This window comes from Metschnikowia bicuspidata (genome assembly GCF_001664035.1).
Source record: "Metschnikowia bicuspidata var. bicuspidata NRRL YB-4993 chromosome Unknown METBIscaffold_1, whole genome shotgun sequence".
In the NCBI taxonomy this organism is placed as follows: domain Eukaryota; kingdom Fungi; phylum Ascomycota; class Pichiomycetes; order Serinales; family Metschnikowiaceae; genus Metschnikowia; species Metschnikowia bicuspidata.
In genome coordinates, this window is record NW_017387731.1 from 1,273,762 (window position 1) to 1,291,539 (window position 17,778).

Genomic DNA, 17,778 nt, shown 5'->3' on the forward strand with positions numbered 1-17,778 from the left:
ATCCTCTAGTGGAATAGAGGCTTGAATGAATTTCACCATACCAGCTGAATGCACTATCCAGGGTCTAAAGATGATTGCTTCTTGCAATAATAGTTGAGTCCACCAAAGAAAATCCTAAGACTTTAAATATAAGGCTCATGACGATGACATCTACCAAGATGTGTAAAATTTCATCATGCGGATAAATATGATCAGAGAATTCCAAACCGCATTCTTACATAACCCCAGCTTTCACAAACATTTCAAGCTTTCTAGAAGAGGTTACTGCACAAGAGGCTTGCAGACATCCAAGTCTAATATACATAATTGATCCAGACAGTTTGAGCTCCATGAGCAGGTAAAATTCGGAGAGATTGTTCAACCCAACAAGCCTGCTGCTACTGGGCGCCAGACTTAGTTTGAAGAAACCCACCAGAGACTCGACAAGTACTTTTCGCGGATGCATGTACAATCTGAAGCATGGCCGCTTTTATGAATCCATCAACTTCATGCAGCACAGAAGTGAGAAATATGGAAAGCTAGGGATGGCTCAAGAGGAGCGTGGATAGGAAGACGTGGGACTTTTTGGCGAGCTTCTCCTTTTCTCTCATGGCGGATCTTCGATATGGTCTATTTATGTGTGGATGATGGATCTCGATCTGCGGAAGCATTGATCTTTCATTGTATGCCTTGATGGACTGATCTTGAGGGATTGATATTTTGAAGGACTGATCTTGATGTTTTGATAGTTTATCCACAATAGTTAGAGCTTTTAAAAGGGCTTTATTCTTGCTACATATATATTCTTACCTCTTTCAGATCAAAGTCTTGAATCAATTGAAATTGAAAAGAAGAATAAATATTTAATGATTTATATGGTTTTTTGATGTATTTAATTTTTCAGTATCCAAAATTAAAATACGTTGATAGAATTCAATTAATCTCCCAAATGCATTTAAGCAACATCAATATGGCTAACACCTGTTGAGACTGATCTTGATGTCTTTTCTTTGATGACTTGATATTCATCTTTCGATGTCTTAGTCCTTTCTGTATTGATTCTTTCTCTCTTGATATTCATTTTTTGATGTTTTGATGGACTGACCTTTGCAGACTGATCTTGATAGAATGATGAGCAAATCTTCCCAGGGACTGCTTTTTGAGGGATTGATCTCTTTCTCTTTGAGACCGGTGTTAATCTATGATGGACTGATCTCGATATTTTGATTCTCATGTCTTGATCCCTCCTGTTTTGATGTTTTTTTGATCTTTATCTCTAGATCTTTATTTTTACGGACTGATTCTGATATCATGATCGTCATTTTTTGATGGACTGAGCTGGATGTCTTGATAGTCTATCAACGATAATAGTTCAAGCTTTCAAAAAGGGTTATGTTATTGTTCCAGATATATCTTCACGTCTTGTCAAGCAAAATTTTACATTAACTGGATTAAAAAATAAATAAAATAATTTTGTTGATTTACATGTTGTTTTGATGCATCTAATTTTTTGGTAACTGAGATTAAAATACTCCAATAGAGTTCAATAAATTCCCCAAATGTATTCGAGTGCCGTACCGTTTTCGCTTAAAAAAATCTACCATCTTTTGATGTCATGATCTTGATATTTTGAAAGTCTATCATCGATAGCTACAGCTTTTAAAAGGGGTTTTTCTTCCAGATATAATTTTACCACTTTAGATCAAAACCTCAAGTTAAGAAAAAAAAAAATATTCTTAATGATTAACAAATTTTTCTAATGTATCTTTTCTGTTGGCAACCGAGATCAAAATCTTGAAATAACTGAAAATGAAAAGAAATGCATAAATTTTTTATGATTCACAGGTTTTTTTGATAACCTAGATTAATGTACTTCGATAAAATTCAATGATTCCCCAAACGTATTCAGTGCTGTACCCGTCTTAACATCTATGAGGCTATCACCATTTGAGACTGATCTGATCTTTTTCTCTTGCTGTCTTATTGCTGATATCATGATCTTTATCTTTTGTTTTGATGGACTGACCCGGATGGAGTGACTTTCATGGACTGATGGACTGACCTTGATGGACTGACCCTGACGGACAGATCTTCCAAGGGACTGTATTTTGATAGAATTAACCCCCCAGATGTATTGAGTAACATCAATTAGGCTATCATATTTTGAGACTGATCTTGATGTCTTTTTAGTCTATCATCAATAATTACAGCTTTTAGGAAATGTTACATCTTTGTTCCGATATATTTGTACCTCTTTTCAAGCAGAATCTCAAATTAGTGAAAATAAAAAATGAAATAACTCTTTATGGTTTGAAAGGTTTTTTGATGCATCTGTTTTCTTGGTAACAGTATTAGTATTTCATTTATTTTTACCATTTACAATTTTTTGAAGCAGGGTTTTCCACATTAGAGGATAAGATGTTTTATATTTTTCGTATAGTCGTCATCTCATTACTCTACCGTAAGTATAATAATATAAATGATGATTTTATGAAAATGCTCCACTACAAACCATTACAGCGGCATGCAATAAAGAACTAACAAGTTATCTATACATGCATGAAATAAATTATAATATGTTTTAGAACGCGATCATAAAATAAATATAATATGCCCGGGTTCATACCTCATTATTCAGTTTAGTGTAGTTTCGTTTATTCGGTGAATTGAAATTACTATGATTAAATGCATGACCCCAAATGAATCTAATATATTGGTGACTAAGACCAAAAGACTTCATTAAATTCAATAATTCCCCAACGCGTTTGAGTGCTGTACCGGGTTTAACGTCAGTAACTGATCAAAATGTTTTCATAGTCCATCATCAATTATTTCAGCTTAAAGTAAAGGCATTATTTCTGCCCAAATAAACATTTTCGAGCAAGTTTTAGAACTAACTTGAGAAAGAATTAAACAATGTAGTAGATTTTTCGATGTATCTATGTTTCAGTAACCGGGGTTTAATAGACATCAATAATTGCCCCATGTGTTTGAGTTCTATACCAGTTTTAGCATTTATCAGGCTATGTCTTGAGGCTGTTTGGGATGGCTTGACAGTCTATCAACAATAGTTACTTTTCAGAAAAAGTATATTTTTGTTACTCATATATTTTTACCTTTTTTCGAGCACAATCACAAATTATTCGAAGTAAAAAAATGAAATAACTCTTAATCATTAGAAATGTTTTTTGATGCATCTAATATTTTGGTAACGAGATTAAATTACTTTGATTGAATTCATGGGATACCCCAATAAATCCAGTACATTGGTAACTCAGACTAGGAGACTTGATTGAGTTCGATCATTCTCCCCTGTGTTTGAGTGCTGTACCGTTTCTGCATCATAAAAAGCCATCACTTTTTGTGCCTTGAACTTGATGACTTCATGGTCCATCATCGATAGTTACAGGTCCAAGTGAGGGCTTTCTATGACTTTTTTAGCAAAAGCCAGAAAAAAATGGAAAAAATGGAAGAATGTTTTACAAATGATTTAATGCATCTATGTTTTAGTAACTGGGATCTGATTGATATCAATGAATCCCAATGTGTTTGAGTGCTGTACCAGTTTCAGCATCAATGGGGCTAACATCTCTTGAGACTGATTGTGATGTCTTACTCTTGACGTGTTGATCTGATGTGTTGATCTGATGTCGTGATCTTGATCTTTTGATTTGATGAACTGGCCCGATGGACGGGCCGGAAGAGACTGATCGCATGGACTGACTGATCGCATGGACTGACGGATCTTGATGGGCTGACGGATCTTGATGTGCTGACGGACCGACCTTGATCAGCCGGCCTGCATGTCTTGATCTTCATGTTGGGAGACGGGCGCCACGTCCTGGCCCATCTCCTGGCCCCCAGGCCCCAGCCCCCAGCCCGTTTCTCTGGTCTCCCATGCCGGGCTCCATGGCAACGCCCATGTCGGGCCGGGCGAACCCAAAACCACCTCCCGGCGCCTCAAGGAACCTCCACAGGCCGCCCACCACGACGCACTACGCGCCGTCGCCGTGGCCCAGGGCCGCGTCTGCGCCGTGCCCGCCTTCATGGTCGCCCTCGAGGTCGCCCTCAAGGCCATCCTCAAGGCCATCCTCAAGGCCATCCTCAAACCCCTCCGAGTCGTCGTTCTCGCCGTTGGCGTACATCACGGCCTCGGCCGGCCGCCGCGGCAGGGCAAGAGCGCCCCCCACGCCAAGCACGGCCTCCAGCTCGCTGTCCAGCTCGCCCGCCACATGCCCCCCGCCGCGCCGGAGTTCGGCCTGCGCCTTCAACAACAGGAGCCGGCCCTGGAGCGCCAACATGCGGCCCATCATCGGCACGCCGCCGGCGAGCGAGTGCTGCAACGCGCGCAAGCTGTCCGCGTGCTGCCGGGCGCCCGCGAGCTGCCCGCCGTGCGCCAAGAGTACCCACCGGAGCCACACGGCAAGCGAGTCGCTGCGCGCCGGGTCGCGCGCCACGTGGCCGGCCACGGCCTCGAACAACGCGGGAACGAGCGTGCGGTCCGCGTGCTGCCCGAGCAGGCACACCACGGCGCGGATCGTGGGCTCGTGGGCGCAGCCGGCGCACACTGCCACCACGGCCGCGGGCTCCGGGGGCTGTGCGCCGAGCCGCACCACGAGCTCGGCGAGGAGCGCGCCGTCCAGCCGGGCGTCGGCCGGGGCGGTTTCTGAGATGGTTTCAGAAGCGAATCCCGTGATGGTTTCCGGGGCAATTGCCGGGGCAATTCCCGAGACGACCCCCGAGGCGACCCCCGAGACGTCGCCCGCCGGCACCGAGACGTCGCCCGCCAAGGCCGCGGCGGCGGCGGCCACGCGCACGAAGCGCGGCTGCGTGCCCGCGTAGAACACGCCCACCACGCCGTGCGCCGCGCTGAGGAAAACGTTCTCGAGCACCACGCCGGGCCCCGCCGCCCGCACCACGGCCACGGGCCCCGCCGGCGCCGCCGCGTGCAGCAGGAAGACCTCCGCGCCACGCGCCGTGAACGCCACCACGTACCCGCCGCGCCACGCGCGCAAGCGGCGCACGTCCAGGCTGCCGCACGGCAAGACCACGGGCGGCTGCGCCGGGGCCGCCACGTCGAAGAGCGACACCGCGCCGGACCCGGCGCGCGCCACGGCCACGGCCCGCCCGTCGCCGGGCACGGGCGCCACGTGCGAGATGGGCCGCCGCGCGTCGTCGGCGCCGTCGTCGCGCGCCGCGAACTCGGCCACCACATAGCCGCGCAGCCGCGCGCCGTCCACGAGGCGCAACGAGGCCAGCGCGGCGAAGAAGAGCTGCGGCGGCGCCGTGTTGCGCCGGCGCCGCGCCTGGTGCCGGCAGGCCGCGACCACGGCGCAGGGCTCCGCGAGCACGCGGCTGACGCGGATGGTCTTGGCCACGGCGCCGCCCACCACGTCCACGAGGAACACCAGGCCCGCGGCGCCGCACGCCCACACGTGGTTGCGCGCGTGGGCCGCGGCCAAGGACACCGCGGCCTCGGGCACGCACGCCTGTGCCACGCGCACGGCGCGCCGGGGCAGAAACGTCCAGATCTCGCCCAGCGCGAGCGCCACCGCGAGGAGGGGCTCGGCGGGGGCCTCGGCCTGGGGTTGTGTGTCAGTCTGGGGTTGTGTGTCAGTCTGGGGTTGTGTCTGGGGTTGTGTCTGGGGTTGTGTCTGGGGTTGTGTCTGGGTTTGGGTGTCGGTCTGGGTGCTGTCTTTGGCCTGGGTGCTGTTTTCGGCCTGGGCCTGGGTTCCGGTCTGGGTGCTGGTCTCGCCCGGGGCCGCCCGCTTCTGGCCCTTGGGCGCCGCCGGCGCATCCGCATGCTCGTTGAGCCACGTGGCCGCGACAATGTCCAGCCCGCTCTGCAACTCGTGCCGGGTGATTTGCGCCTCGTCGATGAGCTGCTCGCCGCCGCCGCAGAGAGGGTAGAACTGCACCTCGTTGCGCCCGGGCCGGGCCACGATACTCGCAAGGTACTGGCCCAGATCGTCCACTAAACTGTAGGGCTCTGCCATGGTGTGATGTGGGGAGGAGGGGCGGGAGAAGTCGTACTGTGCCGTGGCTAAGGCCGGGCCTGCTGGCGAAAAATGTTTGCCCGATGCCTGCGCGCCGTGTGTGCAGGCGCCGCCGATGGGGCCGCGGATGGGGCCGCGGATGGGGCCGCCGATGGGACTGGGGCCGCGCGGCCTGCGCGAAATGGGCCTGCGCGAAATGGGCCCTGGTGAAATGGGCACTGGTGAAGTGGGCCCTGGATGGGCCGTGCAAAAAAAGGGCTTGATAAATTGGGCGAGCCCGGGCCCAGATAAAATAGCTTTTTTTTTGTGGGACCTGAACGGGGCCAGCGCACGTAGTCGTTTTTGTGAACCGGGGCCTGCTCGCCGGGCCGAGCTTAAATAGGCTTTGCTGAGTTGGCGCCTTCTCACGGGGCCCTGCCCACGGGCGCTGCTCAATTGGCCTTAATGCGCCCTCCCAGAATGGGCCCAAATGGGCGAGATGAAACGGGTTCATGTGGGGACTGCTAAAATTGACCCGGTTTCAAAAAGCTTCGATAAATTAGGCCATAGTTGGGCGCTGCTGAATTGGGCTTTGATTATTTGGCCCTAAATGGGCGCTGCTCAATTGGCCTAAATGGGGCCTGAATAGGTTCAACTGCGGCCTGCTAAAATAGGCCCTGCCAAAATAAACTCTGCCTAATTGGGCCAAAATGGAACCTTGTAAAATAGGCTTTGATAAATTGGGCCCTATCTGGGCCCTGCTTCAATGGGCCTTGGTAAAATAGGCCCTAGGTGGGTCGCGCCAAAACGGGGTTTGTTTTATTGGGCGAGACCAGGCCCACATAAAGTAGTCTTAGATTAATTGGGACCTGCTCAATTGGCCCTAAGTGGCTCTGCTAGAATGGGCCCTCCCAGAATGGGCCCAAATGGGCGAGATGAAACGGGTTCATATGGGGACTGCTAAAATTGACCCGGTTTCAAAAAGCTTCGATAAATTAGGCCATAGTTGGGCGCTGCTGAATTGGGCTTTGATTATTTGGCCCTAAATGGGCGCTGTTCAATTGGCCTGAATGCGCCCTCCCAGAATGGGCCCAAATGGGCCTGAATAGGTTCAACTGCGGCCTGCTAAAATAGGCCCTGCCAAAATAGGCTCTGCTGAATTAGGACCTGATTCATTGGGCCCCGCTGAGTTGGGCATAAATGGAACTTGTAAAATAGGCTTTGATAAGTTGGGCCCTAGTTGGGCCCTGCTGGGATGGGCCTTGGTGAAATGGGCCCTAATTCGGCCGTACAAAAATGGGGTTTGATTTGTTTGACCGAACGGGCCAAGCTGACTTAGTCTTTGATTAATTGGGGCCTGCTCAATTGGACCTAAGTGGGCCTGCCAAAATGCGGCCTCCTAGAAGGGCCTCTGCTCAATTCGCCCTAAATGGGCCATGATAAAATGGGCCCTGCTAAAATGGGCCCGCCCAGAGTTGGCCCGCCCAGAATGGGCCGGGCGTGATAAATGGGTTGAAGTGGAGACTGCTGAAATGGCCTGGTTATAGGCTTTGATTATTTGGGCGCTGCTAAAATTGGCCTAATTGGCCCTGGTGAAATGAACTCGTCTCAATGGGCCCGAAGTGGGTCCTGTTATTAGGCTTTAGCCGGACCTTAAAGTAAAGGAGCGCTAAATTGGCTCTGCTCAATTAACACTGTATGGGCGCTGTTAAAATGAGCCCTTTTTCCAAAGGCTTTGATAAATTGGGCTCCGCCTAATTGGGCTCTTGGGCCTAAATGGGCTCTGCTGGAATGGGCCTGGTAAATTGGGGTGATGAAATGGGCCCTAAATGGGCCCTACTGAAATAGTTTCTGCTCAGTTGGCCCTACGTGGGCCCTGCTGAAATGGGACCTGTTCCACTAGGCCTCGCTAAAATAAGCCCTGCTAGAATTGACTTTGCCTAGTTGAGCCTTAATGGGTTCTGCTAAACCGGGCTCTGTTTAATTGGGCCTTAAATATGTTTGGCTTAATTAGGTTCTGCTAAAACACGACCTGCTATAATGGCCTCTGCTGAAATAAGCCTTGTTTCAAAAGGATTTGATTAATCGTGCGCTGCTTAAACAGGCCTCAAATGGGCCCTGCTTGAATGGGCTCTGTTTATTCCAAGGCTTTGGTCGTTCTTTCTGACTTTTCAAGTTCTACTGTGAAGAATCCGTTAGAGTTTGCTCTCTCCGCGTATTTTAAGTTTCGCAGCCGCCGAAAACACGCGGCAACTCTGTCATCCGAGTGTATCTCTCCTTTTTTTGTTGGCATTTTCTTTGATATTATCAGCTAGAGATTTCATGCACACTATTCTCTAAGCTTAAAAATGTTTCCTAATCTTTATCTTGGCTAGCATATTGAAAATGTCTTTCGAAGAGACTGGTTTTGGATTATTCAATCCTGGTTACATCGCACGCACAATCATAATAGGCTTGTTTGTTTTGTCGACCGAGCAGTAACTTGAAATACCCCAAATTTGCTGTCCAAATTTGCTGTAAAATAGTCAAATCGGGAGAAAAATGCGTTACGCTTCCATGTGCCTGATCGCCTCGTATTCACTGAAAATATCGGTATAGTTTCTGGGGTATACTGACTCAGATTCGGAAAGACGCTAACAATGGATCAAAGCTACAGAAAGAGACAGATTATTGCTTGTCATAGACTGAAATAGGCAATTTTGCATGTTTTGATACCAGTTTTGCTGAAGCGTCGAAAACACAACTTTCTTTCTCATTCTAATACGCATCAAGAGGAAACAACATAAACATTGTTCCTTATCATGACTTCAAATTCGTTCCCAGTGTCTATATTGGTAATGTTTGATGGTCAATGTTTATTCTTACTGTGTTTTGACAGTTTTAATTACCGGCTTACATGTATATCCATACTAAACGTAAGAATTTCACAAAAGCTCGATTTTACAATGTTCAACCTGACTCCTGTTCACTAAAAGCTCACAAACATACTTTAAGCAATCTGGTGGTAAGCTGGCCTTTCCTTTAATTCCCTTTCGGACATACTCTGATCAATATTCAAAAACGTTATGAATCTGGAGGCCTCAGGTACTTTTTGGAAGTTAGTTGAAGCGTGTTTGTCTATATCCTGAGAAAGGACATGCTTCCAGTTTTTATTTCCGATAACTACAAGCATATTTATGCCAGAAAAAAACACAGGATAGCCCACGCAAGATGTGCAAAGGTGACTGCAACGTAATGATCAGGAAACACATTGTACGTACATGATGATGTAAACTTGCAACCATTGCTGTACCGTCATTTATGGATCAGCTTTTGTCCAGGTTTGTATTCTGGACATTTGACTAACCAGCTACTAATTTGCTTCCAAACACCACCATGAGCTGTTCAACTCAATAGTCCTCAAGGTAATGAAAAATCACACAAGGGGCGCCTCCACAGAAAGTTATAATTTCTTGGTATGAATATCTATAAAATTACAAGTGGGTTTTACAACAACAAGCATCTGCAACATTTTGGAACGTCGAAATAAGCCAACACAGACTGGTAGAAAGACCGTGAGGACTGAGGAAGGCCAAACCCTGAATTCCTGTTAAAGAAGCTTGATGGAACAAGATGGATACTGCATGTTTTCACAGGCATGACTGGGAAATCCTTCACTCTTGGAATTCACGTGAAACCTAAAATTGTCCCAACAACAATGTCATCGTTTCTGACAGGCCCCTTGGCCTTGGCCATTCACCAATACCTGTGTCGGCTCGCGACTGGTTGGTGAACTCACCGGCTGCCGAGGCTTGATGGTAATAATACCTGATGACCCAAAGTTACTGCGTGGCAAACTGTGTCCTTATGCTGATGAAAAAATTAAAATCAGCCAAGAGCATTTGCTTAGCAAGCATCATGATTTTACCCTGCTTGCCATTCACTGATAGGGTAGACCTCGTTGTCGTTGTAAATCTTCTATGCTCTGTTGGTGAATGGAGATTGCTCAACGTACCCGGCGTGATGCACGAAGTTCTTCTTTGCTCAGTATCTTCATACACAACATCATTCTTGTGACAATCAACAGCCGGGCCGATTCTGAGCGACAAGATATGCTGATGGTACGCTGCCATCACGTTTGGTCCAACAACGGTTCCCAATGGAATCGTCACATCCTCATCGATTGGCATGGCGGACAAAATACTAGTTTTTACGGCAATATCAACGATACAATCGTTGGTAAGCCCGAAGTTCAAAAGTTACTTTTAGTTGGCAACAGTGGAGTTAGTTTGCACAACAAACTCACGTTTTCTGGCAACGACAGCATTCTCGGTCCTGATGCTTGTACAAGACACCTGCGTCTTGCTTATGAATACAGATAGTGTTGGTTCTGCTCAGCTGGGCCCTAAATAGGCTTTGCTAAAAAGGACTCTGTTGCAATAGAATGCTAAAATAGGCCCTGACAAAATGACCCGGGCTTAGGGCTTCGCTCGGTTTGGTTCCTTCTCTGCCCGGCCCTTTTGCCTGCAGCCTGTGCTGGATCTTTACCTAGTATGTTGATTTAATGCGGGCTGCTTATGGAAGACCCGCGTCCTAAGGCTGACCTGGTGGTTTTCGTTTCTACTGCACGTGTGATTTTTTTTTCTTTGTTCAAGCAGTTTCATTATACAGCGGAAAACGCCCAGATTGGCGCAAAAACTCTGCGTTCTTCTCAAACACTTGTTTATTGTGGCCGCTGAATGGCATTGGGTACAGATCTGTGACATTGGCATTCAAAGCACACGCCCATATAACATGGATTTTGGCTTAGACGGCGAGCCCACCTGCCGCCACTTTCTCAGGCCGTGGTGCTCAGAAATAAAAACCTATATGTACAAAGCTGGGTCAGTATCTCCTTTCTCCGGTGAGTATAACGATATTCACGGAATCCCAACTTTCTGGCTCCTTCCGGATCTTTGTTTACGTCCTGTTCTGAAATCAGCCGTTAATTAGGCATCTGATCAATACAGGTGCAGCCGACCCCAATATCGGCGGACGCTAGGAACCACAGTCTTCTCGTGGCTCCAGCTTTTAGAAAACCCCCGCTTTAATTCGGGCGCAGAACCAGAAATTCGGTCCTGAAGAGATTAGCGGTTTTCAAAGAGCCCAAGTCGAACACGGGACATCCAGGGAATCGCCAAACGACAGGCTCCAAAATGGACCCAGCCATTATCTTGACGTGCAGGGCCATAATCTTCCTGGAGGCTCGCGTTGCGACCGGCATAGGGAAGAGCAATGTTTGCTATCAAAGAGACATCTACGGCTGGCTCGCTGCCAGCCTTCTACGACGAACAAAAATTCCGAGATCACCAAAAATATTCGGAGCGTCTGTTGTGGCCCAAATGTTCTTTATGACCTCCATCCTGCGCCAAAACAGCAGATTTGACGATCGCACAACTCGATGATATATGCACCGCCCCGGCAAAACACGAGATACCTGGTATTTCCAGAAGTGGCCCAAAAAGCGCAAACAAACCTCTAAAGCCCCATTGTCTTTGACGGAGGCGGCGAAAGTGGCGGAATCACCGTCACCAGTCCCAACCCATGAATGTATTGGACCTCAACGCACCGAGCGGGACTGCACATCGCCACGATTATCTGGACTTTCGATTAGTTTCCAATATAGCAGGCACATTATAGGCTGCGTCACGAACACCTTAAACTGAAACAAGCCGGCAGTTTTAATTCCCGGTTTTTCCCGTGCCCAAAAGCACGTGCCGAAATCACCCATAGCACTACACATCAGCACCAATAGGTTGGGCCATCCTTTACAAAATTGGCTAAAGGTATTCTACCAATTCCGGGCGCTCGCAGCCGTGTTTGAAACAGCCAGTCCAAACCTGGCAGCATTAGTGCGTACACCAAAATTCACTACGGGCCACTACAAAAACGGACTCATACTGCCAGTTCTCAAGTCCTTCGGGAATACAGCGCCATGACGTAAGAGTCCACGGCCCCAAACCGCAACACCAGCCTAAAAAACAGGGTGCGAAAAGAAAAACGTCATCGGCCTGCACACTGAAGCTTTTTTTTTCGCAGGTGCGCCCGCCGATGCTCTGCACCGCTGGCCCAGCCAGTTTTCAATGCACCGCACCTAGCCTGCTTTTTCCACACCAGCAGCAGCAGCAAAACCACTGGTTTTTTTTCTTCCAAACACATATTTAAAGTTTAGCAGCATGTCGGTTTCTTCGTCCAAAGCTAAGAGAGAGCAGAAGCGTGCCGAGAAGGAGGCCGCCAAGACTGCCGCCGGAAAGACCACCAAGAAGACCAAGAAGCAGGCCATCAAGGACTCCGAAGAAAAGGATGTGGACGATGCCGCGGCTCAGATTGCCAAGTTGAAGTTGCAGCAGGACGAGCACGGGCTTTCGGACCGTGTCACGACCGGTGTTTTGGAGTCGTTGCCTACATCGAAGGATGTCAAGATCTCGTCGTTGTCTTTGCTTTTCCACGGCAAGAACCTTATCCAGGACACGACGGTGGAGTTGAACTTCGGCAGAAGATACGGTTTGTTGGGTGAGAACGGGTGCGGAAAGTCCACCTTCTTGAAGTCGTTGGCGGCCCGGGAGTTCCCCATCCCAGACCACATCGATGTGTACTTGTTGAACGAGCCAGCCGAGCCTTCCGAATACTCTGCTTTGGAGTATGTGGTCAGAGAGGCCGAGGGTGCATTGAAGAACTTGGAGGACCAGGTCGAGAAAATCATTGTCGAGGACGGCCCCGACCACCCATCCTTGGAGCCCATGTATGAGCGTATCGACGCCATGGACCCCTCCACTTTCGAGTCTCGTGCCGCTGTGATCTTGCACGGTTTGGGCTTCACGGGTGTGACCATCAACAAGAAGACCAAGGACATGTCCGGTGGATGGAAGATGCGTGTGGCGCTCGCCAAGGCGCTTTTCGTCAAGCCAACGCTCTTGCTTTTGGATGACCCCACTGCACACTTGGACTTGGCCGCATGCGTGTGGTTGGAAGAGTACTTGAAGAGATGGGACCGTACGTTGATTTTGGTCTCGCACTCCCAGGATTTCTTGAACGGTGTGTGTACCAACATGCTTGACATGAGAATGAAGACAATCATGCAGTACGGTGGTAACTACGACTCGTACGTGAAGACACGTGCTGAGTTGGAGGTGAACCAGATGAAGTCCTACCAGAAGCAGCAGGATGAGATTGCCCACATCAAGAAGTTCATCGCTTCCGCCGGTACCTACGCCAACTTGGTCAGACAGGCCAAGTCCAGACAAAAGATCTTGGACAAGATGGAGGCCGATGGCTTGATCCAGCCCGTTGTTCCCGACAAGGTTTTCACGTTCCGCTTCCCTGATGTCGAGAAGTTGCCTCCTCCAGTGTTGGCTTTCGACGACATGTCCTTTTCTTACTCGGGTAAGGACGAGGACAACTTGTATGAACATTTGGACATCGGTATTGACATGGACTCTCGTGTTGCCCTCGTGGGACCTAACGGTGTGGGTAAGTCCACTTTGTTGAACTTGTTCCAGGGTAAGTTGGTGCCTCAAAAGGGTAGAGTCATCCAGCACACGCACATCAAGTTGGGTGTCTACTCTCAGCACTCTCAAGACCAGTTGGACTTGACCAAGACGCCTTTGGAGTTTGTCAGAGACAGATTCTCCAGCATCTCGCAAGACTTCCAGTACTGGAGACTGCAGTTGGGCCGTTTCGGTTTGACCGGTGAGGGCCAGACCTCGCAGATGGCTACTTTGTCCGAGGGCCAGAGATCCAGAGTTGTGTTTGCCTTGTTGGCCATTGAGTCCCCCAACTTGATCTTGTTGGATGAGCCTACTAACGGTTTGGACTTGTCCACTATCGACTCGTTGGCTGACGCCATCAAGGCTTTCAATGGTGGTGTTGTTGTGGTGTCGCACGACTTCAGATTGTTGGACAAAGTCGCAAAGGATATCTATGTCATCGAAGACAAGACGGCCACCAGATGGGAGGGCTCGATCTTGGACTACAAGAAGAAGTTGGCTTCTGCTGTCGTGATCTAAGTGTATCAAGGAGAAGCATCTAGGCAGTGGCGTACGGGTTTAGTTTCACGTGAATTAATATATATTGTTTTATTGACGAGAGTCGTGTATCGATGTGTCTAGACTGCACCCCGAACGCTATATGAGCATTCTGTTTGTTCCGAGAGGAAAGTGGACACCACTAGAACTGCAACGAAAATCTAATTGTGGTTGTTTCCATCGACCTGTTTCTTACCAGAAAAAATTAGGAGTTTCGGTGCTCTTGAATCTTTCGCCGTCGAAAAGGTATATTTTGTTTTCAAAGTACACGTCGTCTGGAAAGTCGGCGATGATGAGTTGTGTGAAAACGAGCAATGAAGGAACTGAAAATCTGGGATTTCAAGATGAGTATGACATAGCAACCATAGAGAAATAGAGTCATTGACAGCTCAGAATTCTGTCAATAGAATATGTTCTGTTTTCAATTCCCGAGGTAAAATTGTGACATTCTTCTTGCTGCTGTGTTCCGGATGGAATTTAGGAGATGGAATAGTAAGCAGCCGGAACTATAAATGTGGAGGCCCCATTTCGCTTAATTTTATTGGCCTAGGAATGGATGTCTGGCTGTTCTGTCCCACACAGCTCCAAATCTGATAAACAAGACTCGTGTTGGCCATGTACGGTTTCAAGCTGCGCCGTGTGGAAAGACCACGAAATAGACAATTTGGGCCATCCAGTGCTTTTCGCCTCTATATGTATATTGCCAGCCTCGGAGTTACAGAAAGATAGCAAGATTTGAGAGAGGACCATGCAACTGAGATCCCCATCCCATGCGTTGCACCAGATTAGCCGTGCTTTGGAAGTTATACTTATTCAAAATATGAACCCTATGTTTCCATGCCACGTGTACCAGCCACAGGCGATTTTCACTCAAAAGTGTTTTTTTGTCCCATTCCCCCGATCGCCAACTGCCTATTTTTTCGCTTTGGACTCGCCAAACACAGGAAGCATGAAGGAGAAAGGCACGATGTATGAGTTTTCCGGCGTGGCCACACCCGCAAATGCACAGTACCATCCACACAATGCCGCCATAGTCACAAACACACCGCCCGTCGTCAAGAGCTTGGGCTCCGCTGTGAAATAGTATCCGGCAAGCACGAAAAAGCCAATGTCAAGCGTGAAGAATAGCCCCATAAAAGCCAACGTGGTCTTTAGCGTGCAGAGCAACATGAGGAACGTGAAAATGCCCCATCCCACAAGATACAACCCAATGGCATTGCTCAACATCTCAGTGTCGGTGCCATACGCAGCCACTATGCCGAACGCCTCAACGTTCATGGCTCCGAAAGACATCCAGAAGCCCATGCCAAAACTGCACAAGACAGTTCCCGCAAACGTGTTTCCCAAAAACAACTCCCAGATCCCCGCTGCCGCTTGCACCACGCCTCCATAGAAAAAACACAAGCCTACAGTGATGTTGGGCACCGTGATGCCCTTTGCACCGGCCAAAGAGAGCCCCAAAACAAACGCGCTGGTGGCAAAAGCAGTGAGGCCCAAGGCCGCGGCATTTCCGAATTTCGGCTCCTTAAAAGGCGCGAGCCGCTCCGACTGCAAGGTGCCGCCAAACGCCCTCATGAGCTCGTGCTTGTAATACCGTTTATTTCCCAAAACCACAATCTCGTCGCCATGTCCCTCGGTTCTGATACGCGACACACTATCGTGTGAAAAGGAGGGCTTTGCCTCGTCAAAAAAAGATTCGGACATTGTTAATGAAGAGCGAATATCAGCTGTGTAGAAGAGGCCCGATGAACGCTAGGCTATTTTTCGATGAGTTGTGCTTTATGAAATAATCGCACGATTGCGGAGAATTCTTCATTATATAAGACCTGAGAGTGTGGGGACATTCTCAAAAAGCGGGTCGGGGTCACTTCCTGCAATGGCTACAGGACGTCGACGTGAAACGAACAGTTGGACCCGCCCTTCGGCGTTTGGACCGGGGTTTGGCGCCTGGTTGCGCGTTTATGGCCTCGCAGAACTGCAACCCCACATCTTCTGGCACACAGCGCGGCGTTTCGAAGGTGACCCGACGCCGAAGGCTGACGAGCCAGGGACGATAGTATGTGCAGTCCCTGATATATGCGAGACGACCCGGTGTTAGGGCCAGCGCTGGATGGGGATGATATTTTTTGCCGGTGAATTTTGCGATCCATGTGTCATCAAGTGATCTTAAAGCCAAGACACGGATATAATTTTGATTCCATGTCCGGGTTTCAAATTTGTATACGTCGTCTCAAGGTGAGAGTGACTTGCAACGCTTGAAAATTGGCTAACCCGCAGCGAACGCCGCACGTTTGGGAATCGGACATTATTCATAAACAGAGGGGTATATTGGAATGGAGGCACAGGAATCCATTTTACGCCCCGTGAAATAGGTGTGTTTTTTACATTGCCCTGGTAGTGCACTGGCGTTTTCCCTCACTAAAATGGGGCGAGTTGCCCATTATCTCACCTATTCTGTTTGTCACCATTATCTACGATGAGGCTATCTTATCTTTTAATTCAAAGCATTATTCCATAATTCTGCTCGCTCCATTTCTGGGGAGAGCTGACTGATTCCTGAGACCAAAAGTCGAAGGTCGTTCTTAATTCGAGTATACGTTGGAAGTTGCAAGGCCAGTCATAAGTCCGGGGGCTGTTTGAGGGTGGTGAAAGTTCTCAAAAGTTTCAAAGCTTTCTTTTTTTCTTCTTTTTTCAAAAGCACTGGAAATGTGCCTGCTACTGAACCCTTGGACATAGTAGTCCAGAGTACATAAGCGTGTGTTTGTGCTACAGTTCATTACACTGTGATGGGTCATATCCCACAAGAATCAATGACGGCATTGCTCACAACGATCAGTACAGAAGCAGTGTCCGAGGAAGCGAATAGCCGAGGATGGCTCAGATTACTGAATATACGAAAGCTGGGGATGGGCACGAAAAACCGAGGTGGTTGGAGTACGCGAAACCTAATTGCAAATGACAAAGAACCGAGGATCTGGCAGGAGGATTCATTTAGACACTCTCGTTGCATATGCACAAAAAATTTCGAGAAACAGAAAAATAGCATAGAGCTTAGGTATGATGTGACTTTTCCGTTGGCGGTACCGAATGTTTGTCCAAAGGTTTTGATAGAGCGTCGTGGTCCAGTTATGAAAAGAGAACGACCAAGATTTCTGGCAATGGATGAAAGCAAATTGCTTTGTGTATGTTGGACTCTCGGACGTCAAGCACCAAAGAATCACCGAATCTTCTTGTCTGACTACATTCTTCTATTTTTGTAGTTCTCCACTTTGACTAAGGTGGCTTATATGCCAGATTGAACCTTGTATTGTTTTCCTGAAGCGGGAACATTGGCAATCTTTCGTGGGATAGTCCTAGATATAGAAAGGCAAATCTACTATTAATCTAGCTTGGCTTAGGTGTGAATCTTAGCCTCGTTGTAAGCTACTGGTAGTCGTTAACTCACTTACGATGCTTGCCAGCGTCACATCCCTAACTACACTCATTATTGTTTCTTGAACTTTCAATTCCCAAAGAGTTCACTTGGGCTACTTTTACTCTCTAAGAGTATTGGCATAAGAAGTTAGCAGCACTGGGGTCTGATTTGGTGAATATTGAGATAGTACCCTTTTTATCAACCAAAAACAGCGGGATAGCTTGAGACTTAGCTATGCTTGAGAATTTAATCTTTATCTAATCTCAAGCCTTTCATTTTTGAAAAGTATTGGTAATATAGGTGATTTATAAAAGACTAAAAGACTTTGGGTTAAACTACTACTGTATGGCGAAGCAGTTCCGGTTAA

The 17,778-nt window shown here is 48.2% G+C and overlaps 4 protein-coding genes across 4 annotated transcripts; 1 reads left to right on the forward strand and 3 right to left on the reverse strand.

Annotated features, from left to right (window-relative positions):
- Nucleotides 1–3,974: 3,974 nt before the first annotated feature.
- UTP9 (Utp9p) lies at nt 3,975–5,975 on the reverse strand (the record flags this gene model as incomplete). The annotated part of the gene is made up of 1 exon (XM_018859369.1): nt 3,975–5,975. One exon carries the CDS (start codon nt 5,973–5,975, stop codon nt 3,975–3,977), a length of 2,001 nt encoding a protein of 666 aa, XP_018713542.1.
- A 3,800-nt stretch (nt 5,976–9,775) lies between these two features.
- On the reverse strand, nt 9,776–10,123 carry METBIDRAFT_9379 (uncharacterized protein; the record flags this gene model as incomplete). The annotated part of the gene is made up of 1 exon (XM_018859370.1): nt 9,776–10,123. The coding sequence occupies one exon, from the start codon at nt 10,121–10,123 to the stop codon at nt 9,776–9,778; it is 348 nt and encodes a 115-aa protein (XP_018713543.1).
- A 2,025-nt stretch (nt 10,124–12,148) lies between these two features.
- Nucleotides 12,149–13,978, forward strand: KRE30 (ATP-binding cassette family ATPase; the record flags this gene model as incomplete). The annotated part of the gene is made up of 1 exon (XM_018859371.1): nt 12,149–13,978. One exon carries the CDS (start codon nt 12,149–12,151, stop codon nt 13,976–13,978), a length of 1,830 nt encoding a protein of 609 aa, XP_018713544.1.
- A 930-nt stretch (nt 13,979–14,908) lies between these two features.
- On the reverse strand, nt 14,909–15,700 carry METBIDRAFT_37387 (acetate uptake transporter family protein; the record flags this gene model as incomplete). Its single annotated transcript, XM_018856869.1, has 1 exon — nt 14,909–15,700. The coding sequence occupies one exon, from the start codon at nt 15,698–15,700 to the stop codon at nt 14,909–14,911; it is 792 nt and encodes a 263-aa protein (XP_018713545.1).
- Between the last annotated feature and the right edge of the window lie 2,078 nt (nt 15,701–17,778).